Genomic DNA, 15,320 nt, shown 5'->3' on the forward strand with positions numbered 1-15,320 from the left:
TTCCAGAGATATTTTAACCAAAATCATGATCTTTTCGATACCTAACTAAGTAGTAGGGATGTGCATTCTAAGCAAAAATACTGTTCGAATATCAGCCGAACTGAACGTGCCACACACATTTTACAAGGCCTATTGAAGGAGGCTGGGTCACGCGTCATCCACGCGTCATATCTTTGGGGTTCAACACATGCGCAGTAAAATCTGGTGTGCACTCGCCAAAATTGAGCCAACGCAATGCACGACCGCAGCTCCAGATACACTAGGCATGTGTTATACCCATGTCCACCCGTGTCCCAGCCTCCTTCCAAAGGCCTTGACGTTTTACCGGTGGTAACGTTACTACCAGGCAGCGCCTGCGACGGTTTATACAAGGGAAATATATATGTTTTAAGACGGGACGAATAGTCGCATAAACTATTCGATTTTCTATAACTTAATGACTATTCGAAAAATCGAAAAATCATGACTCATCCCTACTGAGTAGTTTTGTTGCCTAAACCTAACCAAGTCGATCTTTTCCTGAATTTAGCTAAGTCGATCTTTTCCTAAACCTAACTTAGTAGTTTTGTTGCCTAAACCTAACCAAGTCGATCTTTTCCTAATTTTTAACTGAGTTGATCTTTTCCTAAACCTAACTAAGTAGTTTCGTAGCCTAAACCTAACCAAGTCAATCTCTTCCTAAACCTAACCAAGTTGATCTATTCCTAAATCTAACGAAGGCGATCTTTTCCTGAACCTAACCAAGTCGGTCTTTTCCTAAACTCAACTAGGTAGTTTTGTTGCCTAAACCTGACCAAGTTGATCTTTTTAAAAAGACTGGAGCGGATATTGACATGTGCATCACATGTTGCTGGACATTCGTAGGAAAAAGAACACAAAAAATGAGAAATAACTTTTCGTAAAAAATCATGCGAGTTGTTGTATGAGGATAGGTTGCAGGACTAGTTTAAGGTCACCGTGTTCTTTGATGCTTCATGGGTTAATGGTTAATGTTCACACTAAAATGCTGTCAGATGACACAGTAACACACTAATGATGTATAATTCTGTATACTGCACTGATATATGTGGAATTCTGTGTGAATCAACGTACTGCACCTCCTGTTAAATCAATTATCTTTTTTTTTTTCAGATCGCAGAGGCCTACTCGCTCAAAGAGGACTGTATCCTTTCAAGTGCACAGTGACCTCATCAGTGACCTCATTTGTTTCGTTTTTTATGTATTGTGACATTTGCCAGTCACCAGTATTTTCCAGCTGAGTCATAACCGAGCCAGTACGTGTCCCTATAGGGACAAAGGAATACTCACTCATCACCATTCATAATTTTTTCCATGTTTGTTTGGCTGTCTATCTTGCTGTCAGCCACATCATTGTCTGCCTGCTTGTTGTTGTTTTCTATCCGTTCATTTGACCCTCAGTTACTGGGTGTTCCCCATACTTTGGCTGAAAGCCCCGAAGGCGTGCAGGAGTAGTTTCCTCTGGCTCTGTTTGCTGTTTGTTGGTCTGGCAACAGCTGTGAGCTGCATGGAGGACTGTGTGTTTACATGTGAGGGGAGAGGGAAAGAGAGGCAGAGAGAAAGTGAGAAGGTTTAAAGGGACTCTATGTAAGAATCAGAAATGGCTTGCTAACAGTGACACCTGTGGCCGCTAAGTCAACGAAAGTCAACGACAGTCAGCGTCCTGTTGCTCGCGCTCGCTCTACGAGCATCTGCCAAAACAGTGAGGTGACACACACAAGACTGAACGTGATTGACAGGCATCATGTTGATTAACGTTAGCAGTATTAGCCAGCTAAAACCACAATATTACTATTAGGGATGTCAATAATTAACCGTTTAATCGTTAACCGACATTAAGCATTTTAACCGATTAACGTTATCGGTTAAAACGGTTAAAAGAAATGTTAATAATAAACTCAAAAGCTCAAAAGAGAGGAGCGGCTCGTCTCTTAAAGGAGAAGAGCTGGTCCACTTTAACAGCCCACCTTAAGAGGCCGAGCTGGAGTTGCAGGATACAGGAAGTCGGCTCCGGTCTCTGGCTCTCTTGAGCGGAGCGGAGGAGTTGTAGTTTCATAGCATTTATTCACCGACAAATAAACTGTCCACACACTGCTACACCTACGTTCAAAGCTAGAACGCCCCCAACAACCTCACACTCACCACCAACACACATACACGGACACTCGTTAAAGTTACGCCGCGCTGACAGACTGTATGTGTGTGGCGACGGCGGCGAGCAAGAAGCCTCCGGCAATGCTAGAGCTGCTAACGTAGCACAAATACACACACTGTTTGTCGGGCAATTGCTATCCTTAAACCGGGCAGACACACAGCTGACAACCTGCTAAACTAAACTAAATGTGCGGTGGAGACTTTTACTGGGAAAGTGGCTGCATGTCCGCGACACTACACGCAGCATCGTAGCTGCTAAGTTAACGCTCCCGGACGGTGAACTGGGGACTCAGTTGTCTGTTGTGCTCCTGCAGCTCACGCGAGGCACAAATCTTGTCGGTTAACGGTTAATAAACGGTTAACGACGGACGGTTATCGGTTAAGATTTTTTTTTTAAATTAGCGTCCCTAATTACTATATATTTCACATACTTAGCATTAATGTTAGCTCACCAAACGAAGGCCATATATATCTATATCTAATTCATTAGATATAACTTTGGGTTTTTTGTGCTTAAGTGGAGTTAGTGTTGGAGTCTGAGTTGTGGTGGGGGCTGGTCGTTTTTTAGCGTTAGCTGACTACATTTCTAACCAAACAATAGCTATGGTTGCACAATGTTAGCCCTGGAGCGGAGCTGAAGAGACTAAAGGCAATAGCGAGCGTGCATGACGTTGGATTTTCACAGAAAAACAGGTCCGGGTTCCTCACATTAAAAACAGTCTACAGGCTGATAGAGGAAACCCAGAAGTCGCGGAAGGTCTCATTTTTTAGGTTAGGTTACAATCTTTTCACACATTGCCAATATGAAATGATAAAACAAACTTAGATACAACCCCTTAAATGTATGGGGAAGGAGGATTTATTTTTTCGGAACTTTTAGAAAACCCAGTTTTTATTTCTTGCTCTCCTCGTTCCTTTAGTCTTGCTTTTTGTATTATGCATGATCATAACATGGACACAGAAATCTTTTGTTTCATCTATTATCACAGCAGAAAAGCTAACATAGTCTGGATCAAAGAGGACCGATTAAATGCCCCAAAATGTAAAATGCAAAAGTATGAAGTACTTCACTTCAGTGACAAATCCAAAACTAGAACTGAATGTATGATTAAATGTATTAATACTAGGGCTATCGATATATTAAAATATTTAATCGCGATTAATCGCAAGATTGTCCATAGTTAATCGCAAATTAATCACATCTATTCAAAATGTATCTTAAAGGGAGATTTGTCAAGTAGTTAATACTCTTATCAACATGGAAGTGGTTAAAATATGCTTGCTTCATGCAAATGTATATATTTATTACTGGAAATCAATTAACACACAAAATAATGACAGATATTGTCCAGAAACCCTCACAGGTACTGCATTTAGCATAAAACAATATGCTAACAGGCAACAACAGCTGTCAGTGTGTCAGTGTGCTGACTTGACTATGACTTGCCCCAAACTGCATGTGATTATCATAAAGTGGGCATGTCTGTAAAGGGGAGACTCGTGGGTACCCATAGAACCCATTTACATTCACATATCTGGAGGTCAGAGGTCAAGGGACCCCTTTGAAAATGGTCATAACAGTTTGTGTGTCAATGCGCTAATAATGTCAATAATGCATTAAAGAAATGAGTGGCGTTAAAACGAATTTGCGTAAATGCGCTATCACGTTAACATTGACAGCCCTAATTAATACTGCATAAGTATATTCCTTTGCTGCCTTGCTTCCTATTTTTTTGGAAAAGTATGTACGGCACTATCCTAAATCCATCCTCTCTCTCACCAGCTACTCTCACATTTATCTTGGCTAATAGCTTATTTCCTCTGCCTCTATCCTTAATGCTACCTGTCAAGTGGACATGTTGCCGTACTTCATCTTTTGACATTTCTTGACACATTTAGCTGATGCTGTTACCCTGACTGACATGAAGTGAGTGAGCAGGCTTCACTCTTCTAATTGACCTTTTCATTATGAGGATCTTTCTAACCTCTAGGTCACCTGTTCCATTCACTCTGCCGCTCTTGAGTTTTGTATTGATTATGGTTTATCTGTTATTAAAAGGCGCAGAGACGTTTAAAAGTCTCAGTTGCAAGTCTCAGTTGTTGCGTCTTTAACTGATGATGCTACCAGACCAGTGGGCCATCCAGTTCCTGGAGCTGGAGAAGCTCTACCATGAACGTCTGCTCTTCAACCTCGCCGCCCTGCAGGACAACTGGGGTACTGCATGCATTTGTTTCATCCCTCTATAAAATATTAGAATTGTTCCCATACCCTCACATGTTAAATCCAGCGTGGTAAACACTAGACATCCAGTAAAGGATGGAAACACTTTGGGTTTCACACATTGCCAGGAAAAGCAGAGCTAGACATCACAGCTAAAGCTGCATGCTAACTCTGTCATGGACAGGAAACGTTATCGTATCGCGGTAACGTGCGGTCCAGCTAGCCAGCACTCTCATCTCCGTGGTCAAATGGGCCGACACTATAACTGTAGAGCACCCATATACTGACATTTATGTTATATGCATTCAGACGGCCCCGATGGAGCTGACCATGGATGGATAAAGAGAACGGAGTTAATTGTAAGAGCTAATGAACGGAAAAGTTGGCAAAGTTAGCGGAAGTATACACGTGTGACTACATCTGGTTTTCAAAATAAGGTGTTTACAAAGGGAACTGTATATACAAAATACATCTATGGAAATAAGATTGATTGGATTATATTCACTAGTAGTATAAAACATTACATGTCCCTTATAAATTAAAAAGAAAACACCAGTAATTAGTGAGGGAAATGTATTTAGTCTTTATATTTTTGGGTTGCTGACATTTTTTTTTAGAAATAATTCCGGACAGCGACTGATATATTTGACTTCAGGATATATTTGACTTCAGGACATCTCTGACTACATACATTCTGAAAATCAAACATTCTTACTGTATCAATTCAGATATTTTCCAAAGTAAAAGTCCCTAGAAGTGTATGATTCAACTTTTTCCCATGGTCTAGTGTTTAAAAAAGTTAACAAAATTTGCAAAAAATTGCAATACTTGTAGAATCGCAATACTTAAAAACCGCAATACATATCGAATCGGCACCCAAGTATCGTGACAGTATCGAATCGGGAGATAGGTGAATCGTCCCAGCCCTAATATGTACAGTATGTAATGCTTCTGTATCGTGGGATGGCACTATTGTTGCCAATTTCGACACCAGCAATCTTATAAAACATTTGAAGACACATCACGCGAGAGAGCGCGACGACTTCACCAAGGCAAAGGGGGGGGGGGGAAATTAGGAACCGCAGCAGCAAACTTTGGAAACCGCATTCCAACGACGAGATAAATTCCACAAAGATCGTCTAAAAAGCGACAAAGATATTCTATTCATCACGCTGGTATCAGATCGGTACTCGGTATCGGGAAGGAAAAAATGGTGTCGGAACATCTCCATTAAATATTATTCATGATCAAAAACTTCAATGTAATAAAAGTGTAAAGAAATGGTGTGTTTATTGTTTGTACTCCTCATGTGTTCCCAGAGAGCCAGTGGAAAGAGAAGAAGAGCGATGAAAGCAGTTTGCCCGCTGAGACAGACGGCATCAGTCAGAAACACATCGAGACGCTGAACCAGATCTGCAGGACACACCTCCGGTACACCACAACACATCATCATTTATCAGAGGAAATTTAGGCAGGTTGCTGAAAGTGATGTCACGTTTCCAATACCTCCAAATACAGACAGCACAAACTTCCACCATAAACAGCTCCATCCATTTCCTCTCATTACCTTCAACGCTGTCGGACAGAAACCTTTTAGCGTCCATTTTGCTTTACTGTAACTGGGCTCTATCTTTGTCTGTGGACACGCTGAGGAGTCTAACACATTGATAATGCATGAAGATACACTGAGGATACAGACACACATGGGAATCATTTGGAAAAAGTCAATATTTCTGACGGGGCATAAAGAGATTTCCGCAGGATAGGGATCTCCATAAGACAGAGACAAACACAGCAGTCTGCGTGTCCCGCCTATCCTGTGACTCTGTTGGTATGTTATTGCAGCTCACAGTCATTTGATGCAGGTGGATTTGATGTGACTCCTGCTGGAAAGGCCTGAAGAAGATATTAGCTTTTTAATACATTAAGTAACACCATTAACCTTGTCTGACCTTTCTCTACCTCTCCGTCTCTCTCTTTCTCCTGCTGTCTGTCTGGTCCTCCCCTGTCTCGGCTTTCCTTTGTCTCTATCTGTGATCCTCTTCGTGGCCTCGCTCAGACCCTCCATCAGTGTGGAGCAGGTAAGACTTGTGAACCTTCCCTTTCCATATTGATTCTTGCTCTATTTCAAGTCTTTCCTACGTGATAAATTATTATCAACGATGTTTGATTCAACAGAACACGCTGAATGCAACACTGGAAGACACTGAAAGCACGAACGAGACACTACAACCCTGCCATGATGAAGGTAAACGTGTGTTACTGTAGTACCTTTGAGCTAAATGCTAACTGCATGCTAACATGTTAAACAGGTACAAATAATGTTCACCATCTTAATTTAGCTTGTTAGCATGCTAACATGCTTAAAATGACAATGCTAACATAGTGATGCTAAACCATTTTAACCATCTTACTTTAGCTTATTGGCTACAGAGTTAACTCGGCTATAGAGTAAACTCGGCCTCCTTTAAGCCTGGAAGAGTTAGCTCCATTACCTTCTAATCCACTCACGGACACACTAAGCTACACAGGACCTCTGTATCAATACACCTTGAAGTTCACACACAGTAAGGCTTAAGTAATAATCCATAATCAATAACCAATCTCCATGTGTTTCTCCCACACGTCAGTCAACAGGCCTGAAACAACACACCAGGATGAAGAACAAGAGCGAAGCATGAACCCAGAGTCGGGGCTTCCCTTACCACAGACAGGCCATCATGAAGGAGGTGAGGGGGAGGAGGAGGAGAGGGAAGAAGAAGAAGAAGGAGAGATGTATGAGGAAGGACAGGAAGTAGAAGCGGAGGAGGAGGAGCTGTGTGAGGAAACGCCAGAGGAGGAGGTGAAGGTGGAGTGGCCAACAGGAGTCCCCCAGGCTTCGGACAAGGACCTGGCCAAGCTGTCCAACACAGAGGGGGTAGGAATACACTTTGTAGGGGGGATACACATTATATAAATACACATCTTTCCTGTCCTTGTATCCCTCTCTTGATCTTTCTCATCCTTCCTTCCTGCCTCCTTTCCTTTCTTCACCACGTCCTCCCTTCCACTCTCTGATCTCTCCTGTCCGTTATGCCTGCAGAAAGTAAGACTGTATTCCTACAAGTTCTATTCTCTGACCCACAGCTCTTTGTCTTTTGCTAGGACACTCCCATCAATGATCTCTGTGGTCCCTTGGTGAGATCATCGCCATGTCTTTATGTTCAAAAAACCTCCACCCATGTTCACTGGCGTGGCCTGACACTTGGGATGTTTACCCTGCCAAATGTGCTAGATTACTGAGCCGGGGCCTGAGCCAAGACATCACGTTGTGGCTCAAACACTGAGCTGAGGGGGCCTGGTTCTTCCTAGAGGTGGAGATGAAATCTGAGCTATTCCAAACAAGCAGTACAGTACAGGCTCATGGCCTTGCGTCGATTGGGTCAGGATCACGGCTGTTATGTAATCCAGCGGAGGATCGACTGGGTGGGGCACGGGTGGGACTCATTTATTTTGCGATGAAAATAGTTGAGTCACATCTCGTGAGGTGGTTTGGAGTTTGTTTCCAGTCACTTTATAAGAAACAGAATTTGTGTCACTAGACAACTAATTCAGAAAATATGGAACAGCAATGCCCAGTGCTGGAATAAATGAATGGCAGTTGGCCAGAAATAGCAAGAAAAACTGACAAACCTCTTGAATTTAAAGGGATAAGTTATATTTTTTGACCGAATGTGGCACGAGTTGCAGGCTTGTAGTGGCAGAGTTGCGAACTTGGTGACTTTGTCGCTAGATTAAGCGTCTTTTCAGACCCTGTTAGTGACTTTGTTTCTCAAAAGCGACTAGCAACAAATGAAAAAAGCGAGAAATATGATATTGTAATTAATTCCCATTAGGGATGTCAATAATTAACCGTTTAACTGTTAACCGACATTAAGCATTTTAACCGATTAATACTATCGGTTAAAACGGTTAAAAGAAATGTTAATAATTAACTCAAAAGCTGAGCGGCTCAGAGGAGCGGCTCGTCTCTTTAAGGAGAAAAGCTGGTCCACCTTAACAGTCCACCTTAAGAGGCAGAGCCGGAGTTGCAGGATACAGGAAGTCGGCTCCGGTCTCTCCAGCTTGCTAGAGCGGAGCGGAGGAGTTGTAGTTTCATAGCATTTATTCACCGACAAATAAACTGTCCACACACTGCTACACCTACGATCACAGCTAGAACGCCACCAACAAACTCACACTCACCGCCAACACACACACACGGTCTGTTGGAAACTCACTAAAGTTACTCAGACTACGTGTGCGGTGGCGGCGAGCACGAAGCCTCCGGCAATGCTAGAGCTGCTAACGTAGCACAAATACACACACTGTTTGTTGGCCACTCGCTAAAGTTAATCCGGGCAGACACACAGCTGACAACCTGCTAAACTAAACTAAATGTGTGGTGGAGACTTTTACTAGTGTCCGCGACACTACACGCAGCATCGTAGCTGCTAAGTTAACGCTCCTGGACGGTGAACTGGAGACTCCCGTCAACCAATATCTGTTGTGCTCCTGCAGCTGGTACGAGGTACAAATCTTGTCGGTTAACGGTTAATAATCGGTAAACGTAAACGTAAACGGTAAATATTTTAATCGATTCACAGATTCCATCACTGATTCAACAATGTCAGGACGTCAGAGGCGACAGGAGGATAGTAAATACATTTTGTAGCTGTCTGTGGGCACCCAGAGCTATGATATAACATCATATCTGCCCTAGAGACCGGACCAAACTCTGTGTATAAATGCATGTGTATAAACCACAGACTGTCTATGGTAGAAACAACAACGTCACTGCCGTATTTATGCCTAGATGACTTTATGTTGAGTGTTGATGGAACAGCTGCATAGCCTGGCTCTGATCCATCCGAACTCCGTTCAGAAAACAAGCATTTTATAAGTTGTTTGATTGTCGTCTTGCCGACAGACCTGGCAAAGTGTGAATTCCGTCTTTTACAAATCGGCATTATTATATAGTTATTTCGGCATCCTTTTGATCCGTTTATTGCAATTGGAAAATTATTTTTATTCCTTTTTTCCAAACATAGCATAACAAACATAACACTGGTGCCATTAATACAAATAAAAATATATCTTACATTTAACATTTAATATGTACATACATATATACACACATACACATCGCTTTCACTCCCACACAGAGATAGGTCCAGCCTTCTCCCCCCCCCCCAGAGGTGCAGTTACAGAAAAAATAACATAAAAATATTTTTTTAAATAATTGAATTAGTTAGTTAGAATTAAAAGTAATAAGTACTACAGTAACATAATCCATGGTAGTAAGAGAGAAACCTTAAACAAATAAATAAATTAAATAAATGTAGAAAAAAAGAAAGAAAAAAAGAAAAAGGCACGTAATTAATAATTAAGTAAATACCATAGAAAGGTTAGGTTAAGAAGATTCTATATAAGTGATCCATGGATCCCATATCCTATAGAAAAGTTGTGGGCTATCTCTTATAGCATAGGTCATTTTTTCCAAAGGAGCACATGAATTTAAGTAGTAATTGAGTAATTTATTTCAGTTGAGGCGAAAATTCACTTTGCTCTCGGTGTGAATGCAACATAAGAGAGAGCTCACTCTCACAAACATGACTTTGTCCTGACAGTTTCCTCAAACCGTGCAGTATTGCCCTTTGACATCACAATTTCCACAGTGGTAACATGGAAAATCGTGATTTGAACAGGACTCGACCTGAACACAATATAATCTCAGAAGTCAAACATGAAATGCGCCTCTGACTGTACAGACTTGACTGAATGTGATAACCACCACTATGCTACTATTGACCCACTGGCCTCAGGAAGTAATTGACCTATAAATGATGGCAGCAGATGAAGCTGACAGCTTGAGAAATGACTGCAGCAGTCGGCATATGACCGTGCTGTGTGTTATGGTTTCTGCTCTGTGGTTTGTTTAGAGATTATGATCAGGTCAAAAGGTTCTCATTAGGGTGGGTGAGGGTTAGGAAGCACTCTTGTTACTGACCTCTGTTGGCTGTACAGTGTAACTGCTGCTTATAGCGTACAATGTCAGAAATACATCCCTTTAACTTTGGTCTGTCTAAATATTGACAATAAATCATGATTTCCAACTGGAACACACAATCTTGGCTTGCTGTGTCCCTCAAACACAGAGCATAATTTGTGCTTCTGTGTTGTTGCACCTGTACTTCCTCTGAAAGCTCTGTGTTTACTCGCCTCAGCCAAGCTTCTAATTGGCTGATGCTAAAACATACAGTAGGTTTCACATTAGTCTGCTGGTGGAGCCTGTTTTCTCCCTGTCTCTGATTATGTTTGGTGATGTATTTCCTGTAGGGCTGTCAACCGATTAAAGGTCCCGTATTTCCTGTAGGGCTGTCAACCGATTAAAGGTCCTGTATTATAAAAAAAGTGAGATTTTCATGTTTTTTTATTATAAAAAAGGCTTAAGTCCTATATAAATACTGTGAAAGTATCGAAACGCTCAATGCACAGGGAAATACACACAGCCCGTATTCAGAAACTCTGCATTTGAAACAAGCTGTCAGGATTTCTGTCCATTTGTGATGTCACAAATTTACAATATTTAGACCCTTTAAACAGATTTAAACGTAAACATTCTAAATGTGTCCCAGTTTATTCCTGGTTGCAGTGTATGTGAATGTCATCAGCTGACAGGAAGTAAACATGGACCCAAGCTGTTGCCTGGCAACACAATTCTGTTGCCATTTCCGTCGAAATGCGCTAAAACGGAGCGTTTCAGACAGAGGGTAAATACAGGCATTTTCAGACGGACAGTATGAGGACAATTTTTTATTTTAACATTAAAGCATGTAAACATGTTGTAGTAGAAACACAAAATACAAGTATGATCCTGAAAATGAGCACGATATGGGACCTTTAAAATATGTAATCACGATTAATCGCATCATTGCCCATAGTTCATTTGGAAATAATCGCAAATTAATCGCACATTTGTCATCTGTTCATAATGTATCTTAAAGGGAGATTTTCTCATGTATTTAATACTCTTATCAACATATGAGTGGACAAATATGCTTGCTTTATGCAAAGGTATGTATATATTACTGTAAAGCACTTGAAGCAGCAGCAGGCAGGTTGGAGCAAATATGATTAAGAAAAGTTATTTTTATAAAATGGTCACTATATCCTGACAGTAGTGCATGAGACAGGTAATCTGAAAAAAATCATGTGCCTCTGTGTCCTTTGGTGCTCCTAACGGCATCTGCAAGATTTCACAGACCGGAGGAAAACAACCAATCAGAGACGAGCTGGAGCCTTGCCGTCTCTGAGCAGCTGTCAATCACTCACAAACTCTGATCAAACGGTCAAACTAGGCAGCGCTGATCAAATATGAATCCGTATTCTGTTACTGTAATGCCTATATCTCTCCTCAAATGTTCTCAGAATCATCTTGTAGTGTACTGTTCAGCTGTAAAATGTGAAAGTTTGTGACCCGGCAGCCATATTGAGATCTGTTGAGGAAACACCAAGCACCGCCCACCAGCCGGTGCAAACTTTCTCATTTTACAGCTAAACAGTACACTTCAAGATGATTCTGAAAACATTTGTGGAGAGAAATAGGCATTACAGTAACAGAATATTGATTCATATTTGGTCAGCGCTGCCTAGTTTGACCCTTTGATCGGAGTTCACGAGGGATTGACAGCCTCCTCCGTTGAATGAACAGCCAATAGGAACGCTCTCTCTCTCTGAAATGACCCGTGATTGGCCAAAGTCTCCCGTCACGGGCTACATTTTTTAAAGCCTGAAAACAGAGTCATTAGGAGGTGCAGAAGTCTCTCAGAACTCTTGAATTACAATATGCTGAAGGGTTAATTTTTGCCCAATAATGCCAAAAATATTCTGCCTACTGCTGCTTCGACATAAACCATATATTAGTACCAGTCTGCCTATCAGGTACTGGCTAAAGTGACCCTAAAACCTCCTTAAAACAAGAGGAAAGCTTTAGTGGTCATTTCTCTTGTTTCTGCGTCTCCTTCAGAGTTCCTCCCCAGATGGTCTGGTGTCCATTCTGAAGAGGAGGAGAGCATCGCTGGATGGATTACCTCCCCAGAGCGACATTGATACCAAACAGAACTCCAAACGCAAAGTTCGCTTCAGTGAACCAGAGGACGGCACTGAGCAAGGTACAGTTGAAAGTCATCTGTAAACATTTCTGGGTGTTTATGTAACAACGGGCATTTTTAAAGGGACTGTTTGTAACTTCTTACACGTATAAATCATTGCGGGTCGGTGTCCAATGCGCGCTCGCGTGTGGCTACGCTGTTCAGACTCAGACTCCAACACAGACTACATGGAAGCACCAAAACCTCTTGGTTGTATCTAGTGAAGCCCGTCTGTTAAACAGTGTTGGCCGCGGTCGGAGGACGCGGGGGAGGCCGTAGCTTTGGTCTCCAGGACCGGAGTCTCTGCTGTACTCTGCTCCTCTGTCTGCCTTCACTCACACACCGTGTTTGTCTTGCTCTTTAGCTCCACTCTCACGTGCATTCGCGAACAACTTAACTTAACTTAAAATAACTGTTGAATTCATGTATATTAGATGCTAAGAGTCAAAGCTCACGTATTTGCCATTTATTTGCAATGTTAGCAAAAATGATGTTTCCGCAGCAGCTTTAGGTGTTTAGACATTAGAATTGCAATATCTGTCATAAAACATATTTTATATTTTTTGTGTATGAAAACTGACATCAATGGTTGCTGTCTAAATTTTTCAGAAAATCATGAAATCTACTTTTTTTTTTAACGCTATTATATCAATATTTAAAAAAAAAAATTACAATTTAAATGTCTTAAAAATATTATAGAATTTTAAAAAATTTATAAAATGAACGTTATTGTAATGTTGCGGTAAGGACATTCAATAAGAACAAGTGATGAAAATCATAAAAAATAAACATGTTACAGTTTAAAATCTTAACCACGATATGTCATTTTGTGTACCTGTTTCTATGCATTACATACTCTGATGGTTCAAATTCATAGGGGTTGATTTTTTTAATTTGCGAGAGTCAAAAGTGACCGTAGTTGCAGAAACACCCTTCTATCGAAATGAATGTTCTAGGACCAAGAAGCACATCACATCTGTCCGTGTCTTACTTGTAGATGAGGTAGGCGGAGATTCCTGCCTGATCCTGCTGCTGCTGTGTCTGGTTACCGTGGTGATCAGCATAGGCGGGACCGCCCTCTACTGCACGCTGGTGGACACTTACTCCAACATTTGCACCGACTTCACTCACAACGTCGACTTCTACATCACGAACGCACGGAGGTTCTTCGAAGGGCTCGGACACTGGCTGCCTCTCCGGAGTTAGACCCTTCAATCGCCATTCCAGATGTTTCAGACACCTGTGCTGTAACGGACAGTGTAAAAGAGAGAGAGCGGGGATGAGAGAGTTCCTGAGCACGACTCCAATCTGCAGCAACAAGGGACCAACATAGACTGGAGCTTTTTTTCCTTTGGCTCATTAAGACTCATGAATTTGAGCTATCAGCCTCAGATTTAGGCCTAACTAATAGATGCTCAAAGCAACACTAAACAGTAAAAACCGTCGCAAGCGTGCATGTTGTGGGATCAGAGTTTACTGTTTACTACTGTTTGTGTGGATATTTCATCTTATGCTGAACATTGCAGATGCCACACAAGAGGGCTCACAGCTCTCAACAATATTTCTATTTTAACAGAAGAAGTAGTTTATCTATGTGAAAATGTTTCCCTACATTACATTCCTAGCTGTCATAGCTTTGTCTTTTGTTCCAGAAGCTTTCTTGTTCTGGCGGTTATATTTTGACTTATGTCTTTAGAATCATTAGGATCGTGTGTGTGTGTGTGTGTGTGTGTGTGTGTGTGTATGTTTTTGAATGATTAATGGGTCAAAAGATGATATTTAAATTCATGTTACCATTGTCTTTTCCTCTGTTGACACATCTCTATTAAAGTGGAAGTGAAACAGTCAACCAAGTTCAGCTGGTTTACTAAATGGATTCCCACTCTAATGAACTATTATATAACAAACATGACAAATGTCAGCATATAAAGGAGGCAAGAACGCCGCCATGTTGCAGTACTCTAGCCTGTGATGTCACCTGGTTGGTTGGCTCGGCTGAGTTACACAGATACAACAGTAACCGTGAAAGACGGAGACTGAGGAGACATGGGAGAGAAGAAAACAAAAGAGGGGACACTATTGTATTGTTCCTGGATGTAAAGATGAGTTTTACAATGTTAAAACGGAGGACAAAACAGTCCATGTCATAAACTGACGCTGAGACGGAGATCAGTAAGTTCCTGCAGCGCTGGCTAGTGGCACTGAAAGAGCTCTCAGACAGGCACTGAGTCCAGCTGCAGATGACTGTCTCTCCATCTCCTGTCCTCTCCCCTCTCTGATGACCTGTCTCTCTTCCTCTGCTGTCTCATTCACACCGTTCAAAGACAGACTCAACCGAGTGAGTGAGTTTAGTAAGTCCTTCTGCTTCTGCTAGCTAGCTAGCAGAAGCAGAAGCTACCGGCAAGTTAAGTAAACAAACGCTGTAAAGTGGGCTTCAGAATAAAGTAGTGCTTTTGGTGTTTATATTCTTAGCGACCTTGTCTTTGAACGGTGTGAATCGGACAGCAGAGGAAGAGAGACAGGTGATCAGAGAGGGGAGAGGACAGGAGATGGAGAGACAGTCAGCTGCAGCTGGACTCAGTGCCTGTCTGAGAGCTCTTTCAGTGACACTAGCCAGCGCTGCAGGAACTTACTGATCTCCGTCTCAGCGTAGTGGAGTAGTGAGACCATTTTGTTTTTAATTGACCTCACTGTATAAAATGACCTGTGGTGACCTCTAGGATAATCACAGCCTCATGAAACTTTACAGCCACAAA

At 41.7% G+C, this 15,320-nt stretch overlaps 1 protein-coding gene across 2 annotated transcripts in view; it reads left to right on the forward strand.

Moving 5' to 3' along the window:
- cnstb (consortin, connexin sorting protein b) overlaps positions 1 to 15,145 on the forward strand; it is a 33,986-nt gene extending 18,841 nt beyond the window's left edge. For both annotated transcript variants that reach the window (XM_074615848.1, XM_074615849.1), the window contains exons 4-11: positions 1,132 to 1,162; positions 4,301 to 4,387; positions 5,713 to 5,824; positions 6,453 to 6,474; positions 6,572 to 6,641; positions 7,024 to 7,310; positions 12,441 to 12,585; positions 13,562 to 15,145. In XM_074615848.1, the coding sequence (XP_074471949.1) occupies positions 1,132 to 1,162; positions 4,301 to 4,387; positions 5,713 to 5,824; positions 6,453 to 6,474; positions 6,572 to 6,641; positions 7,024 to 7,310; positions 12,441 to 12,585; positions 13,562 to 13,770 (963 nt within the window). In that variant the 3' untranslated portion in view covers positions 13,771 to 15,145. The remainder of the gene's footprint in view (positions 1 to 1,131; positions 1,163 to 4,300; positions 4,388 to 5,712; positions 5,825 to 6,452; positions 6,475 to 6,571; positions 6,642 to 7,023; positions 7,311 to 12,440; positions 12,586 to 13,561) is intronic.
- Positions 15,146 to 15,320: the final 175 nt, after the last annotated feature.

The sequence above is a fragment of the Sebastes fasciatus genome, chromosome 18 (assembly GCF_043250625.1).
Source record: "Sebastes fasciatus isolate fSebFas1 chromosome 18, fSebFas1.pri, whole genome shotgun sequence".
NCBI classification, from domain to species: Eukaryota; Metazoa; Chordata; class Actinopteri; order Perciformes; family Sebastidae; genus Sebastes; species Sebastes fasciatus.